Source organism: Aphelocoma coerulescens, chromosome 1 (assembly GCF_041296385.1).
Source record: "Aphelocoma coerulescens isolate FSJ_1873_10779 chromosome 1, UR_Acoe_1.0, whole genome shotgun sequence".
In the NCBI taxonomy this organism is placed as follows: domain Eukaryota; kingdom Metazoa; phylum Chordata; class Aves; order Passeriformes; family Corvidae; genus Aphelocoma; species Aphelocoma coerulescens.
The window spans coordinates 109,538,493-109,554,380 of NC_091013.1; the positions used below are offsets into that span (position 1 = coordinate 109,538,493).

The 15,888-nt window shown below is 40.0% G+C and overlaps 1 protein-coding gene across 8 annotated transcripts in view; it reads left to right on the top strand.

Moving 5' to 3' along the window:
- SAMSN1 (SAM domain, SH3 domain and nuclear localization signals 1) overlaps positions 1-15,888 on the top strand; it is a 132,913-nt gene that overhangs the window by 74,485 nt on the left and 42,540 nt on the right. For all 8 annotated transcript variants that reach the window (XM_069024313.1, XM_069024290.1, XM_069024350.1 and 5 more), the window contains 3 exons: positions 2,652-2,720; positions 6,306-6,429; positions 7,576-7,952. In XM_069024313.1, coding sequence (XP_068880414.1) covers positions 2,652-2,720; positions 6,306-6,429; positions 7,576-7,952 — 570 coding nt within the window. The remainder of the gene's footprint in view (positions 1-2,651; positions 2,721-6,305; positions 6,430-7,575; positions 7,953-15,888) is intronic.

Here is a 15,888-nt window from a genome sequence, read left to right on the forward strand (position 1 = left end):
TCAGGAGCCCTTTTGGATGTTTAGGTTAAAAAACAAGAAAAAAATGTACATTCATCACCCTGAAGGCATCTGAGATAAGACAGAGAACTGTGAAGACCCAATGTTTAGGCAGTGCTCAGCTCCAGCATAGGACAAAGTCAAGATCTGGGTTAAAAAAAAGAGTCAAATTATCTGTATATCGGGGGACAGACAACTGCATTGGAAACCAGTGCCTTGAAAGTCAGTGTGTCCCAGGTTTCTCCTGCTTTCCCTCAGGGTTTTATCTGTCCCTACACTGTTAGTTTGCTCCCATGATTATCTCCTCTCCCAGCTGCCAAAAGAAGAGCTGAGGAGAAAGGAAAGGAGAAAAGAGCCCTTTTTCTTTTGCATCTCTCAGGAAAGGAGAAAAGAGCTCTTTTTCTTTTGCTTCTCTCATTCTCTTTCTCTGATTTCTTCCTCCCATTTTCTAAGTATTGTGGAGAAAGTTTATTCTTTGATTTCCTACAATACTTCTTCCCTTAGTGTGAGGGATCTCTGGCTTTGCCCATATCCTACCATGGCAGCTTTTGGACTGGCTCCTGGTAAAGATCCCAGAGGTCATTCCTCAGACATGACAGACTCTGGAGGGAAAAAAGGGAATAAGGCCTATGTTTGCTTTAAGTATGAGTTCCCATAAAATCCCTTAAAACTTTTCCCCATGAACCACTTGCCTCATTTTAGAAGCAAAGTTCTATTTTTTGATTTCTCAAAGCATTTGAAGATGCTTTTTTGGGGTTCATGAATGATGAACCATAGGGCCTTAGATCCCTCCAAACTTTGGTATCAATTTAAGACCTATTGCACTTGCTTTTTAAAAAATTTCAAGTTTAATGACATTATTTTGAATTTTAGTGATTGTTAACCTCTTGCCTTCATTATCATCAAGGTACCATTGATATAATTCTCCTTTAAGCTTCCAAAATAGTCTGATTAAAGCTGTATTCATTTGCTGCACTATATTATGCACACAAACAAGGAAATGCTGAGAGAACACCATTGTGGGGAAAGCTTTTTCTGCAAACTCAGCACAAATAAGTGGCCTTATGATGCACACAGCATGGGGAACAGACAGGAGGAATTCGAAGTCTGCATGCAGCTGCACAACTGCAGCCTCAGGATCACAGAACAGGGTGGGAAGGTCACACGACTGAGATATCCCAGAAAGTCCAGAGAATTACAGGCGGCTACTCGCAGGAATGTGATGGAGCAATGGGCACAGAGACACAGGAAATTTCACTTAACATAAAGAAAGCACTTGTCTAGCATAAGGGGAGGTCAGACACGGGTGAAGCTTTCTAGAGAAGTTCATCTTTGGAGACACTCCTGTCAGGAGATAGACCCATGCAACTTGCTCTGGTGACCAGTTCTGAGCAGGGGGTTGCATTAGACAATCCTCAGAAGTGCATTCCTGCCTCAGCTGGTCTGTGGGAGTATGTGGTTCTGTGGGCCATGGAAGAGGCAAATTCACAAGCACGAGTAAATAGCACAGATGAACACCTTAGATTTTTTTTTTCTCTTGTTGAAGGAAAAAAAAAAAAAAAGGGAAAGAACATAAGTTTCCCTGAGTGCTTCACAAAAGCTTTAATCCTTCTCCATTTCCTAAATTGACATTCATTCATTCTATTCATTCTGTAAGTGCTGGAAAATGGGGCTTGAAACAGAAGTACAGGTTGAAGGATATAGCATGAGCACCACTGCAATAATTGTACCTTACCATAAAAAGTACCTTTACTTTCTGCATTTATTTTTCATACCTTTATTCTTATTTACTCATGTCTAGCGGGGCTCTCTTGATGGCTCGAAGCCTTTGTAGCATATTGGGAAGGACATAAAATATCAAGTAATGCAGTCTTTGGGCTAATACATTTTCAGAAATGTTTCATGCCTCATTTCTCACGTAAATTCTTAGGTTGCATTCAGCCTTCAACGTGTCATTCATATTCATGAAGAAAAAAGGCCAGTGTTCATTACTTTCCTGATAAGCTGTAGGCACTCTCAGGCTTGCCCACTAGCAGCAGTGCCCCAAGGAAGGTGTATTCCCATTGTGTTCCTCTCCTGAGGATGCTGTGACCAACAAATGGCTTATGGGCAGGAGATGAGAGTGTGAATAGTCTTGTCTTACTTCTGAGGATCATTCCATTTTCTCCACATTGTTAACCCAGTTCAAACTCACACCCCTGGTGCTCAACATCCCAGGAAAAATGAGGTTAACTAAGCAAGAGCCTTTTCAGAACTGCATCAGTGATGCTCCTCAGCTGGGGGTTGCTGCTGAGGGAAGTCTTCTCTGGCTTTCCTGCTTATTGAGCAAGGAAAGCCAAGATCTAGGATGAGATCCAAGGATCCCATACTATAATGCACAGCTCTGCCATGGTACCATTTTCACTGTAACGTCTCCAAGATGTTACTGAGTCCCAGAAAACTGAGGAAATCAAGAGAGCTCAATACCAAAACGATTTCAGTGGGTATCAGCTGGTGTATGTCAGTCTTTTACTTTCATATCCACACAGTACAGGGTTGAAAAATGGCTGAGCTCTCATCTATATTTAATTACATGATACTAATTGTGATTATTTATCTCATGTAAGGTTTTTGTTTTGTTTTGTTTATTTTATTTTACTTTTCTTGCTATCTAGGTGATAAACTATGAGCAATGGATTCCACCACGAGTTCACAATCCAGGTGTGCCTGCTAACAGTGAAATGGTGAGTTGCCATTAGAATTGTTCATTTTTTTTCACCAGCAGTGAGAACAAGAGGCTGGTTTTTCCTGTGCTATATGTTCCTTCTCCAAAAGCTGAAAGATCTTTTTCCATATCCATGTTATTAATCATGATATCACTTTGTCTTCTGTAGAATACCTTTTATTGCTCTGCTATTAATCATGATATTTCTTTATCATTTATAGAATGTTGTGTTATTGCTGTGGTTCCCAGGACAGAATATGCCTATAATCCTAGGCTGCTTAGTCTGACTCTGCACTCATTTTAAACTAGATGGAGTACCAGACCAGCATCATGGGAATATTTAAAGGTCAGATATATATGGGCAGGAGCACATGAAAGAAGTTTTTACAGTGCTTCTCAATACACTGGTTGACCATGGCTTTACTGACATTTTTTAACAAAAAATTTATCCAAATTCAGTGCATTTTACAGAACACTTTTAAACAGAGCAAAAAGTAATCTATCATCATATACTATTTTAATATTCATTATGTGCAGCCAGGTTATTACTGAAACTTTCCAAATATTTTTATGATACCATAACAATTAGCACTGTGGACACAGTAAACACACACTAATTTTTGTCTTCTCAGTATTACACTGTACTCTGAATTTAAGTGCATTTGTAGTCATGATTAAATCATTGCACTTCTTTGGGAAAGGCAAAGCCGTTGAAGAAAAATCACAGAGATTAGACTGTGCCATGACTAAATTCTTTATGCTGAGAAGTGACATGCTGTGCAAGTAGTTTTATTGAAATTAATGCAGTTACACCCAGGAAAGAGAGTACTCAACAGGACTGAGATTCCTGGAATCTGACCAGCAGTGTTTTACACTTAGCTTCCAAATTGCTGTATTTCTGTCACCAGGTTAATCCTCATAACATCTCACTGTGCGAAGATTTCTAAGGTATTTAAAATACCTTCGGAGAAACTGGAAACAGTTTATCAGACACAATTTAGGTCTTTCTTCTGTAATGCATTTTAGAAGAGCATTTTTCAAATGTATATTTTTGTGCTTAAGTATTCCTGCACACTTCATGCAAATTATTTGCAACTAAAGGGCAGCCTGTGATTTATTTTTTTACACAATTCATTTTGATTTGTGATGTGACATGATTTTTCATCACTAAAACACATTAAGTAGGGAAATCAATAATATTCTTGGTTCTTGTTCATGTGGGAATACTTTTCTTATAGATAGCTTTGCTTATAGATTGGGGAAAAGCACAGTTCACCTGATTGTCTGGTTTCTACAGCAAAGAATGTTTGGTTAGGCAGATAAAATTCCATATTTGAATGCTTAGGTAAGCCAAAACAAAATATTGTAAATTTAAAAGCTGTCTCACCACCAGCTGATACTGCATGAGCTCTTTTCTCCATGAAAGGGGGTTACTGCGTTTATTATTTAAGCACTTATGACTTTTCCCTTACAATAGCCTCTATGAAATGAGTGCTTTTAAGGAAAAGAGGATTAGAGTTTGCCATTAATGAAATTATCTGAATAGATTATCTTCCATTTATCTTGATGTCTCCATGATGGAAATCCCAGATCATAAATCAAAGTCATCATGTTGCTTTCGTGTCGTTACTTATAAGTGAACAAATTATTATTGCTACAAGAGATCTAATATGAGAGCAATATTAGCATTTTAAACCACTGTGATTTATTTTGCAAAGACATCTCACAATGAGAGACTGAAAAATTGCACCTCAGCTTCTCTCATTAGCTAAAGTAAAAATGCCTTCCTGCTATCTTGAATTTGGAAGAGGAAAGAAATCTACACACAGATGAAGGACAGCAAAAGCACAACAGAACAGTTGGTGCTGCTAAGCTGATGTCCACACTGGGTTTTATGGGTTTTATGGGAGGTCTACCTGTGTTCACATCCTCTCTGTTGGACACCAACCAGAAGCTGGAGCTCATCAGCTGAAATTCTGGAAAGTGTCTTTTGTTTTAATTTCATCTGCGACGAGTTCAGTTTGTGGCACTTTGAGAGCAAAGTGCAGCTTACAGGGAGAGCTGTGAAATTCACTGCAAAACTAAGACAAGAATTGAGCCACGACTTACAAGAGACACTGGACACATGAGAAGGTGTCAACTCTCTGGCTTCCTGCTCTGTCCCTGCAGTTGGTTCCCAGTTTCCAGGACACTGCAGATTTCAAGGAATGTAACATGCTGCCGAGAAGGAGGGAGTCTAAACCCAAGTGCCATCCACTATGGGAACTTCTGCATTACTGTGATTAAAGAAGGAGGACCCCTAAGGTCCTATCCTTAAGGAAAGATGTCAGCACAGGCTCCATCAGCATCAATGTGATTTCTATCACCCATGAAGGAAGCCCTGAAAGGTGTATCTAGACACGGATTACTATTACTACTACTACTAAGTTTTTATGTAACTAAGAGTATTTTATCATAACAGTACCTGAAAGAATAAAACAGTTTCAGATTTTTTTTGGGTGTAATTTTAGGCATGTGGGTATATGTTTATTTCACTAGGTGCTGCTTGGTTCAAGATAATTTCCAATATTGTGTTAGTGCGTTGTTCTTAAATGAGGAGGATATAGTAGAGTCTGTAAGCTATTAAACCTACATGCCAATTTATAGCTGGAGCAAGATGAAGTGGTTGTGCAAATCATTTGGTACAAACCCTTTCAAGGTTTGAAATCAAACATCTGAATATACAGGGAAGCCAGACAGTATTGTTCCAAAAAAGCAGCCACTGGTGTATTTTGGTCTTCCTCATTTCTACTTTTGCTTTTCTTTGTTTTGTTTCCATGATAAGCACATACCCTATATGAAACAGAGTATATGAATATGGAATAGAAGTTATTTGCTGTCAGAGTATGAAATTTATCTCTGAAGCTCAAAGAGAAGTTCAGAGTCAGGTTAGAAGGAAACTTTAGTGTTTCTGGAGTGATTTTCAAGCAGCTGGTTTAATATAAGTGGACGTATGTGAGATGGCTGCATGTTCACCAAGTTCCTGCTCCAGGGGACTGTAGTATCTAAACCCAGAGTTTCTCAGTAGGACATTGCTGGTGTGTACAATCACAGATTTGAATTGGCCTTTACATTATTGTCATTTAATCCAGGACATGAAATAAGGTCTTGGAGAAAGAAAGACACCAGTACTTCAGAACACACTCCCATACACGTTTAAATGCAGTAACTCTCCACATCTGGGATTTCTGTGCACACTTAAAATGCTTCTAGATAATGTAAGTGGATGCATATATTAAAATGTATTCTGGAACAATTCTGGAATTAAGTGTTCAGTAATACTCAGGTTGCAAGAAAACTAATATGTAAACAGCAATATGAACACTGGCCTAAGCTTGATGTCTCTTGTGAGTTGCCTTTTTCCCTTTTTTACTTATTATTACAAATCAAGGAAGAGCCTAACTCTTAAAGCATTGTGTCAATGATCAGTTCTTTGAAACCAATACTTTGTCGTTCTCAAGATAAACACCATGTTACCCTTAGTTTTCATTTGTAGGGTTTGAATAATTTTAATGTCTTTCTTGTTTTTGTTTTTATTTGGTTTTTTTTTTTTTTTTTTGGTCAGGGTACAGAACCAGACAATAAAGCCGAGTCCAGAGGAACATTAAAACGATTGCAGAAATTGGTCCGAACAAAGAGAACAAGTACACAGAGCTTGGAAGATGTCAAGCACGTTCTGGTCCCTCTCAGTAAGTACAGCATCACATCAGCATTCTTTCCAGCATTTGGCAAATGACACTGGATTGAACATAACTGTAAACAATCCTGTCCTGGTCTGTCATTCACCACCCACGATTATCAACCCCCAACTGAGATGTTACCGTGATACCACTCCAGCGCTGACTTCCTCCTAGTGTGAAAACCTGTTTCCTGTCACACTAGCTGGAGTTTTGTAACAGTGCATCTCGCAAGTGGAGGTTCTAGAGAAATAGAATTGTATAACAGCGGGGTCTCCGTGCTGGGGACACTTTGGGTTTCCTAGTTTTGTATCACATTTCAGGTCAGAAAGGCAAAATTCACGAATGGGAAGATAACTTCCAGCGCTAGTCCATGAGTCAGTAGCATCTGCAAGTGCAGGAAGGTCTGAGGTATGACAAGTGAGTCCGCCTCTCATCATACCTGAGTGCCTAGGGCCATAAGAGCCAGGAATTCTGAACTGATTCCGGCCTCAGCTGATTTTCTGGAGTCTCCTATAGATCTCTGATCTGACTGTGCAACAGTTCTTCCTCTGAATTTGTTTTGCCAATGTTCTTTTAACAGTGAGTGCATTTGTTGTACAATGCATTTGTTTATATGATTATTTATAAAGCAGTGTTAGCAAAATGAGTTTAAACTATCTGATGAACTACTGCTCCAGCCAAATCACTGCTTGGGCTGAAATACATGAGGGAATAGGGACTACAACATACATACAAGGGGTGGGGGAGCAACAGTCCAAAAAACTTACAGAACTTTCCCAGCTAAGCTCATGCTCTCTGCAACTATCAGAAATATGACATTCAGTTAGCAAATTTTCATGGGCAGAACTAATAAAATTTTCCACACTTTTGAGGGAACAAGATGAATGTACCAAATGGAGAATAAATCTCACTTTTGTCTCAGATGCCTGACCAAGTACAAAATCCTTTCCATCTCCCTAATTATCATAATTATTTGCTTTTGGGTTTGTTGGGGGGTTGGTTGTTTGTGGAAGCTTTTTTGGTTTTTTAATTTCTTTTTTTAATAGAGTCCTTGGCTTTTTCATTATATAGAGTGAAGTAAAGAATTAAAAAAAAAAGCGTGCTACTTTCTCTATGAATTGCAACATGCTATAACAAGAATTTGCATTTTTAAAGATACCTTAGAAGATGCTTATCTCTCTGAAGAGGATGAAGAAGCGCTAACTTCTTGCATGAAGCTGACAAAACCTCAGGACAAGAAGACATGGAAAGATAACACAAGGAGAAAAGAAGAGACTGAGACCAGGACGGATTTTATTTCTGCGTCTCTGGGCCGCTCATACACTTCCAGACTTAATAACTTAGGAACTATTTCAATTCATTCCGAAACAGAATTTCACTTGTGGAGTGACTGGAAGCCGTTTCCTGACAACCAGCTCTGCCCTTGTGACTTCTTAATTTCAAAAATAGAAGAATGGGAAAACTGTACTTGCTCTTCTCATCAGCCACATCTTACATATTCCCTAACTGATATGGATCTACAGTACTCCTGGGTAAGTGGAAGTGGTTTCTTTTGTGCTGATATGCATAAAAATTGGGAACTTTTTCCTCTGATTCAGCATTAAAGAGATGCTGTCATCTTCTGTGTGGTTATGAAATGCTATAAACCAAATTTAGATTTCAGGTAAATGGATGTGAATGCATTGTTCAGGCTAACACCAGGGGTTCGTATAGCCCTAGGTAGTCCATTTTTAACCATGCAGACATCAGCAGCTTAGAGATGGAGGGCTCTAGGCTATTCTGTTTCTCATCAGCACACTCATGTTTCTTCGTTTTTTTCATCTGTACTGTACTCATCCTTTCAGGCTTAGGAAACTTTCTGAAGTCTGGGATAAATCAGTAAGGGACAATGAAGCCAATGGACTTGGAGTAGGCTCCTAGAGGTCACTGCAATACTAGTAAAGGACACTAGAGTTATTTAGGCAATTGTCAGAGGCTGCAGAGGTATCTGTTTCTGCCTTCTTGATCAGCTTAACTGGTGGAGTCTATTTTTGCCATTACCTGTGTGGCAGCAAGAAGATTTTAAGGACAGAAATAAAGAAGCAGAGTTTAATCTTGGTTTGAAATTATCTTCCTGGATAGCTCCCTGGAGTATTTTAATTGCTGATAGTTTTTTAAGGGATATTTAAAACTAGAAGAACAAAATCAAGAGAAACTTATTTTGGTGAGATATATAAAATATAGACACTGCAACAAGGCTTTTCTCCCTCTCCTCACTGGGCACAGCAGGTCTTCTGGCACTCCACATAGTGGTGAGCACATGGAGGGTGACTGGTTGAGTGAAATACATCAGGGAAGCAGTAAAAAGTAGACACTTTTCCCTTTATGCCTGTTCCCTCTACAGTGCTCCAGGGACAGAGCTGTCTCTCACTGTGAAATAAGACCAGCTCCCAGGAAAGTGCACGTAAACCACAGGGGGTGAGACACCTGCTGAAACCGGCCAGCTGAGTGTTCAAATGGAGGCCTGAGCAGGAACAGCCTTAGATCAGAGAGTGTCCTGCTGAGAATAGCAAGTTCTACAACTTGTGCCCATAGAGCATTAGAAAGGTAATAGATGTGGGTCTATGTAGCAGCCATAGTTCTGAATTCCTGGAGGTGGCAACTCAGTTCCTTTTCAGTGACACAGTAGCTGACATTCAGGCAGGACCTGAAACACGGGATTTATCTAGCTGCAGATTTTCCTGGGATTTGACGTAGAAAACAGATTCTAAAAGTCTGATTGATGGATAATTAGAAAGAAAGGAAACTACCCCTAAAAAAAGCTGAGGGAGATGCAGCAATGAAACCCTGGACAGCCTCAGCCCTTGCACATGCCCAGGGAGAGCACCTGCAGACAGACCTGCGGGGCAGAGCGTTGGCAGAAATGGGCTGGGAGCTGTGAACAAAGGCTGTGGTCTGTCAGGTGAGTCCCCCTGCCTGCCAGGAAATAGGAGTCTCTGCAGCAAGTGAATTGTGTTAGGGATGCTGGGCTCCATCACATGCCAGACTCCTTAATGCAAGCAGCTTTCAGCATCCCAAGCGAAGGCTGAAGTCCCAGGTCAAAACAGTAACAGAGCTGTCGGGCAGATTTATGGGAGCATAAGTGTCAATTCGAATCATTCTATTTCACTTTGTCACAAACAGCTATTAACGTTCCCCACCCTGGTGAGATTTGTCCTACCCATGTTACTGTTAGGTGCCAGCAAGGGGTTTAGTGCTTTTTTTTTTCAGAATTGTTTATTTTGCCATCTGCCTTCCTGATGGGCTCCCTGACTTTAATGTATCTCTGTAGGATTAGTGTCTTTAGATTTAGATTACAGCCAATGGCAAGACATCTCATTCTTTGCATCTGCATTCTACCAACCGGCTCAATTGAAGATTACAAAGTTTTTTCAAAGTGGATTTTCAGTTTTGCCATTTAAGGATCAAAAAGCGGACACTGATGGTTTTGTTATGAGAGGATCAGACAGAGGGGATGATGCAGATGTTCTTTCTGATGTTTTACTTATTAGAGTAAAACTAGTATATTCCATATTACTCTTCCTTATCCTGTGAGAAAGAAGGTGTGGTTTCATTTTCTCGACTTGGCAACTCCTCTGTTGTGTCTGCTGCAGCAAGGTGTGGAGGAGATAGCTGGAGATGAGCTACCAAAATGCTTGTTGGTATGTTCTGAATTGAGGCTAAACTGGTAGATGCAAGACAAAGATCCAAGAGTCTGCTATTCCATCAGCAAACTGCTGCTGATCTGGATTGGGGGACAGACAAATATCTAGATTAGACAAATATTATCCAGACGCATCTCGGTAATGCACGCAAAGCTGATCGAGCCCGGCCTTTATTAAAGCTTGGATGGCAGATAGTAAATTAAATAATGCTCTCCTGTAATCACAAGGAAAGACACGGATCTCTTCATGACAGATTGCTGTTTAGAGAGACAAAATAGGAGTAATCCTAATTCCCTTCGTCCAATTTCTTCCCTTGACTCCTTTCTTCCTTTTCCTTTCTTCTGCCTCAGCACTTTACACAGCCTCCCTTATGGTGCTTCATATTGCCATTTTTCGTGACCAAAACCAATAAAAGGCTGGCAGAGGTCATCTAGGCAAGGACTGTGAGAAGAGACTCAAAAATCCATATCCATCTTCAGCTCAAACAGGCTCCTCCAGCTACTCTTCCTTCAGTCTCCCCCAGTTAAGCACTCAATAACCACCTGCATTAGCTGGACTGCCTCTGGCACAGGGATATTGCAGACCACTCACATTTCACCCATCATGCCATGGTGCCACCATTAGATTCTTTGTGCAGAGTTAACTTAGCCACAGGTCTTAATATATATAGATTTTTTTTTTTTTTTTTATCATTCAGCTTTTAAAAATATAATTAGTGGTTGGTCAAACTTTTGCTCAGGGCAACATAGAGCACTGTTTTTTTTTGGTGTGTCAAGCTTGCCATGTGAAATTATTGTTACTGGTACTCTTTCCAGAGATATGTAATTTATAAATAGTTCTTCCTTAGAAAGTGCAAGTATATATTTTAAAAAACACAGGATACTTGAGGAGGAAAAAAAAATAAAGAAAATATTCTTGTATGCTTGGATAAAGTAACTACTATGCTGCATATTTTTCTATTAACACAAAGTACATTGGGGATATCTGGGCTGATGCTTGTGATGTTATGAATCAGCTGAAAAGCAGGCAGGGGATGGAAGAAAAGATTGTCCAGACACCAGTTTAACAACCACTTGACCCCACCGGGAAAGGTTATTGGGTTTTTATACTTCTTTTTATTCCTCAGGCTTAGCCCTGCAGAAAACAGTTAAGCTGTCTGTCTCAGACTACATTTTCTCTTTTTTTTGTGTGTTTACTAAGAGCTGCCCATCTGTCATTTGTATGCTAAGACCCTCACTGTCCTAACAAAGTAGTATTCTCAATCTGTGCAATCACATGAGACTTTTGCAACCTCATAAGGCAGGAGAAATCTACAGTCAGAAGGCTGTAAATGACAGGAGCCTGCTAAGCTTGAATGGACCTGAAAGGCACAGTGGAGCACAGTGAGGTCACAACTGAAGCCCTCTTCCCAAAAGGGTTCCCAGACTATCCTGGACAGTCTGCGACAAAGAGAAAAAAAGCAAATGAGTCCCTTTCTCCTCTCCCTCAATACTTTGACATGCTACATCACTGGCTGACCCATCCACTCCCAATATCCGTGAAATAGAATCACACAGGCATCCTTTACAGGAAAGAGAGAGGAGACAACATCCTCTATTGGAGACAAATCAGCAGAGAGTTACTGGAAGTGGGTTTTTCTTCTTCACACCTCTTAACATCATGGTTAAGTTTTACAGAAGAAGGGTTTAGTCATTGATACCATAAGAATATTTATCTGGTGTAACCTGTGTTTGGCATTCAGTGAGAATGAAATACAAGGGACATTTCCCAAGACTAAAAAGACCTGGGATTTTGACGAGGAGAAAGAAAAACATCTAAAGATATTGCAGAGGAAGATACATTTTCTCTCCCATTTTCAGGTTAAGAGGAGATTAGAAAGCTTTGGAAGATTGGTTTCTATCTGATATGGATGTATTACATTGTGGTGGAATTAACAAAAAGTCTGGGAAAACTGCAAAAGACTTTATGCCAATGCCTGTGTTCATTCTCTCCATCTTCCTCTCAGGAAAGTGTTATGGTCTTATCACGATTATGTTTGCTCTGCTGTTACTGGCCATGGTTCTCTTCCATTTCAGTGACATTGTGGCTTTTTCCTTTCCTCCTGGTCTGGATTGCTTCCTAGTCAGACAATTTATTTCTCAGCATCTCCCTTTGGCCCATAGGAGACCTGTCTAGCTTGACACTCATTTTTTTCATTGCAGAAACACTCTTAATTGTCCACCCTGCTTTTGGACATTTTCTTACCCCAACTTTTCCTGACACATTGTACATAATAGGTTCTGGCTCTGGGTTGCCCCATGACAGCCTAGCTTCCTTGCTGTGGTTGCTCTTGCTCTGCCCTCCATGCCTCCCCTGCTGCTCCTGTCCTTTTGGTTCTCCAAAGCGTGCTGCATATTGCCTGGAGGTTTATGCAGGCATTGGATATCTGTGATACCAGTGACTGATTGCTGCTCCCTGGATTAGTGGAGTGGGGAGGAAGGGTACTGACAGCCAGTAATGAACAAACAGGGCAGAGTGTTCTTCTCTAGCAAAATGTGCTCCGAAGCCAAAAGTTGTATTTGCACTGCCCAGAGAATTGCTGTGGGAAGATTTCTGCTCCATTTCAGCCAGAAGTTTCTGCTGCCCACCAGAATGTTGTGGGCTTTAATGGACTATCTGACTGCTCAATTTTCTTAAGCAATTTGACTGTTTTCTGCAGTTGTTCCTTTCTTCGGCTAATGTCTTTCTGTTGAGACACCTCAACATGCCTTAGAAGAGCTTTCTCAATTGCATTTTGAGTCCTCATTTGGCACAAATATAGCACTAAAAAGAATGCCTGGAAATCCCCAAATTGCTTTTCTGAGACACCAATTTTCAACTGCTCTGGTCACTCTGGCTGCTTCACTGTCAGTAATAAGTGGTCCTTTTAAAAGCTATAGCTCTTGTTCCTATTTCAGTGACAAGGTAGGAAGCCAGATCCTCACCAAGTATAAATCTATTTTCTACGGGTGTTAGAGAGTCCTGCTCAGCTGTAGCCAAGCTGAAGCCCAAAGTTTTTGCCCAGGGAAGAGATAAAGGGCAGCTGAAAGACAGTAAACAAAAACAATCAAGACCATGATATGCACGTTCAGGTGACAAGCTGTGGCTATGACATGAAAACAGGATTTGTTTTCTAAGATATGAAACTGTCCCCAGCTGCTTCTCTTTCATCTTGCCATATCTTCATTTACAAGGCCGCTGACAGGTTTCCTGTTGCTTTTTATAACATTCTAGCTAATTTCAGCTGTTACCCTTGCTCTCCCCATCAGTCCACCAGCTCAGCCTTTCTCCCTCTGTATTCAGCACCTCTCTTGCAAGGTAAAGAGACAGCTAGAAAACACCCCCCTGCTCCCCAGACTGCAGACATCAGATATACAAGAACTGATAGACAAAAAGGAACAGTGCTACAAAGGCACTCATTTTTTCCCTTTTCAATCCCTGTTCCAGAACCTTGTGAAAACTTATTTTGAATTTTAAGATTTGTGAGTGGGTAGGGATTAAGATATATTTATGTAAATCTGTTGTAGTAAAGTGCTGGTGACATTTGAATGGCTTTGTTTTTTAAACTAGTGAAAAGCCAAGAGCCACGACTAAATTTTCAGTGTTTACTTCTCCTGGAAATACCAAGAAAAATATGGACTCAGACAAAAAGACACAAATGCTAGTGAACTTAAGAACACTCATTTTCTTAATGCTTCAGAGTCCGTAGAGTTTTACTTTGTCTCCTGTCACAGGGACCTTTCTTCAAGAAACAATTAGAACAACAAGTTGGTAAATATTATAGGGCTTGCTTCAGTTAAATACAAAAAGTGAGAGAAAATCATCTCCTAAAGTGCAAGGCTTCATGTCTCAAGCTTTGTGCTGGGAAAAGAGGAGCCTGGGAGGGTGTCCAGCCTCTCTAAAGCTGCACCATTGCACTGTGCTGATAGCAAATATCTGCCACTACCATTCTGCTTCCTACAGTGATTTTTGCTATTTCCTGCATAGTAACGTGAAACATTTTGTGTCCTCATCTGTGGTGACTTTGACCATGCAGTCTTAAAGCAGGTTTTAAAAAATGTGAAAAATATGATGCTGTTATTCTTCACTATGGTAACTCTTGTCCTATTTTTTATTTTTAATACCTTACTAGAGTTTTCATAGCTATATAGGGAATGGTATCATATTTTCCATTAATCTTAGAGGCACGTATGCCTAACTCTACCAAAAAGCTTCCCCAACTTTTTCTGCTACAAACTTCTGGGCTGTTCTGTGAATTTGGATTGCTAGTACTTGCTAGTATACATGAGGCAGAATGATCATGAAGTGAATTTATTTGCACTAAAAGATATTTCAGAATACCACAATATTTTTAATATTGTTACAGACAACTTCAGAAGACCTTTGCAATTCACCTCAGCAGATTTCATGGGTTTGCTTCTGACATAGCTGCTAGGCCCTGCAGAGCTACAGCTAGAGAGAGAAATGAAAGATTCTGGATTACTGTCATGAATGTAGTATGAAGGGGAATATGATTGTTGAAATTGCAGGGAAAACTGTGCATTTCTTAGACTTATTCTTCATAAATGGCATATGAATTCTCAATAGAAAAAGAGGCATGCTACCTGCTTCATGAAACATGATTAAGAGTCAAAATATAATTAAGCTAAGTGAAGTTGTTGGTAACAAACTGCCTGGTGAAAGGATGACTTCCTGTTAGCCTGCTTTAGAATTGCCAAAATGATGCACTTTTGCATACTGAAGGAAATAGATTGCATTGCCTGTCTGCTGCTTTATGTACTTACTCTGTGGCAATATCATCCTTATGTGGATCTGCTGTCACTCCAGTATAAAAGACTTTTTTTTTGTTGTTTTGGTTTGGTTTTTGTTAATTTAAAAAATTATATTTATTGAAGGCTATAATTTCTTCCCATATACCATACAAAGAAAAAAAAAAAAAATTGCACATTACTCTGCTTGATCGGTGCTCCTGCTGAATGAATCAGCTAATACAGGCTGTGTTTTCATGCTGTGTTGTGCTAATGCTGGCAGGGACCAATAAAGACATCAGGCAACTTTTAAAACTTTTAAAGTGCAATTTATCTCCTCACACATATTCAGTTTTACTTCTGTGTAGATTCACTTTTGGAAACCAAACATTTTCTAGACCTTGTGCTTGTTGAGTTGGTGACAAGCTTCCCGTTTGTAGCCAAAATGTTTAATCTTCACTGTGCTTGCATGAGCTCGGTGCACCCTTTGTGTGTGCTCATCTTCATTCAGGAGAATGAGCAAGCTTAGCTTCAGATTTCCTCAGTCCCTGATGAAGCTGAAATTAAAGTGCTATCCATGTGGCTAATTAGGTAAGGATTTTGAGGCTTTGGTAAGGAGACCATGACTGAAGATGACTCAAGGATCCTTACTGACCTTAAGTTACAAGAATACCTAAGGGGTGGCTAGCAGTGCATACCCCAATGCCTGATACTCCTTGTCTTCTCCTTTAGCTGATTCAAATGGCTCTTCTTTTGGGGACATCGATTTTCTGGAAGTCCTGAGCTGGCTCAGAACCTGGTTATGTTTGCTTGATTCTTTTGTGAGTGTAGATTAACTTGTTATTCTCTTTGGTAAGTCACTTTTGTATGCTTTAAAGTGCTCCCTAAAGCCTATTTGTGAAATAAGCCTTTCATAAATCAGAATAAATTAGTTCTGTTTTCATCTCCCTCACACAGAAGTGAAGGGAAAGTCACACGATATCAGTGCTCGGCCATGGCACAAATGGAAGAGTGAGGAT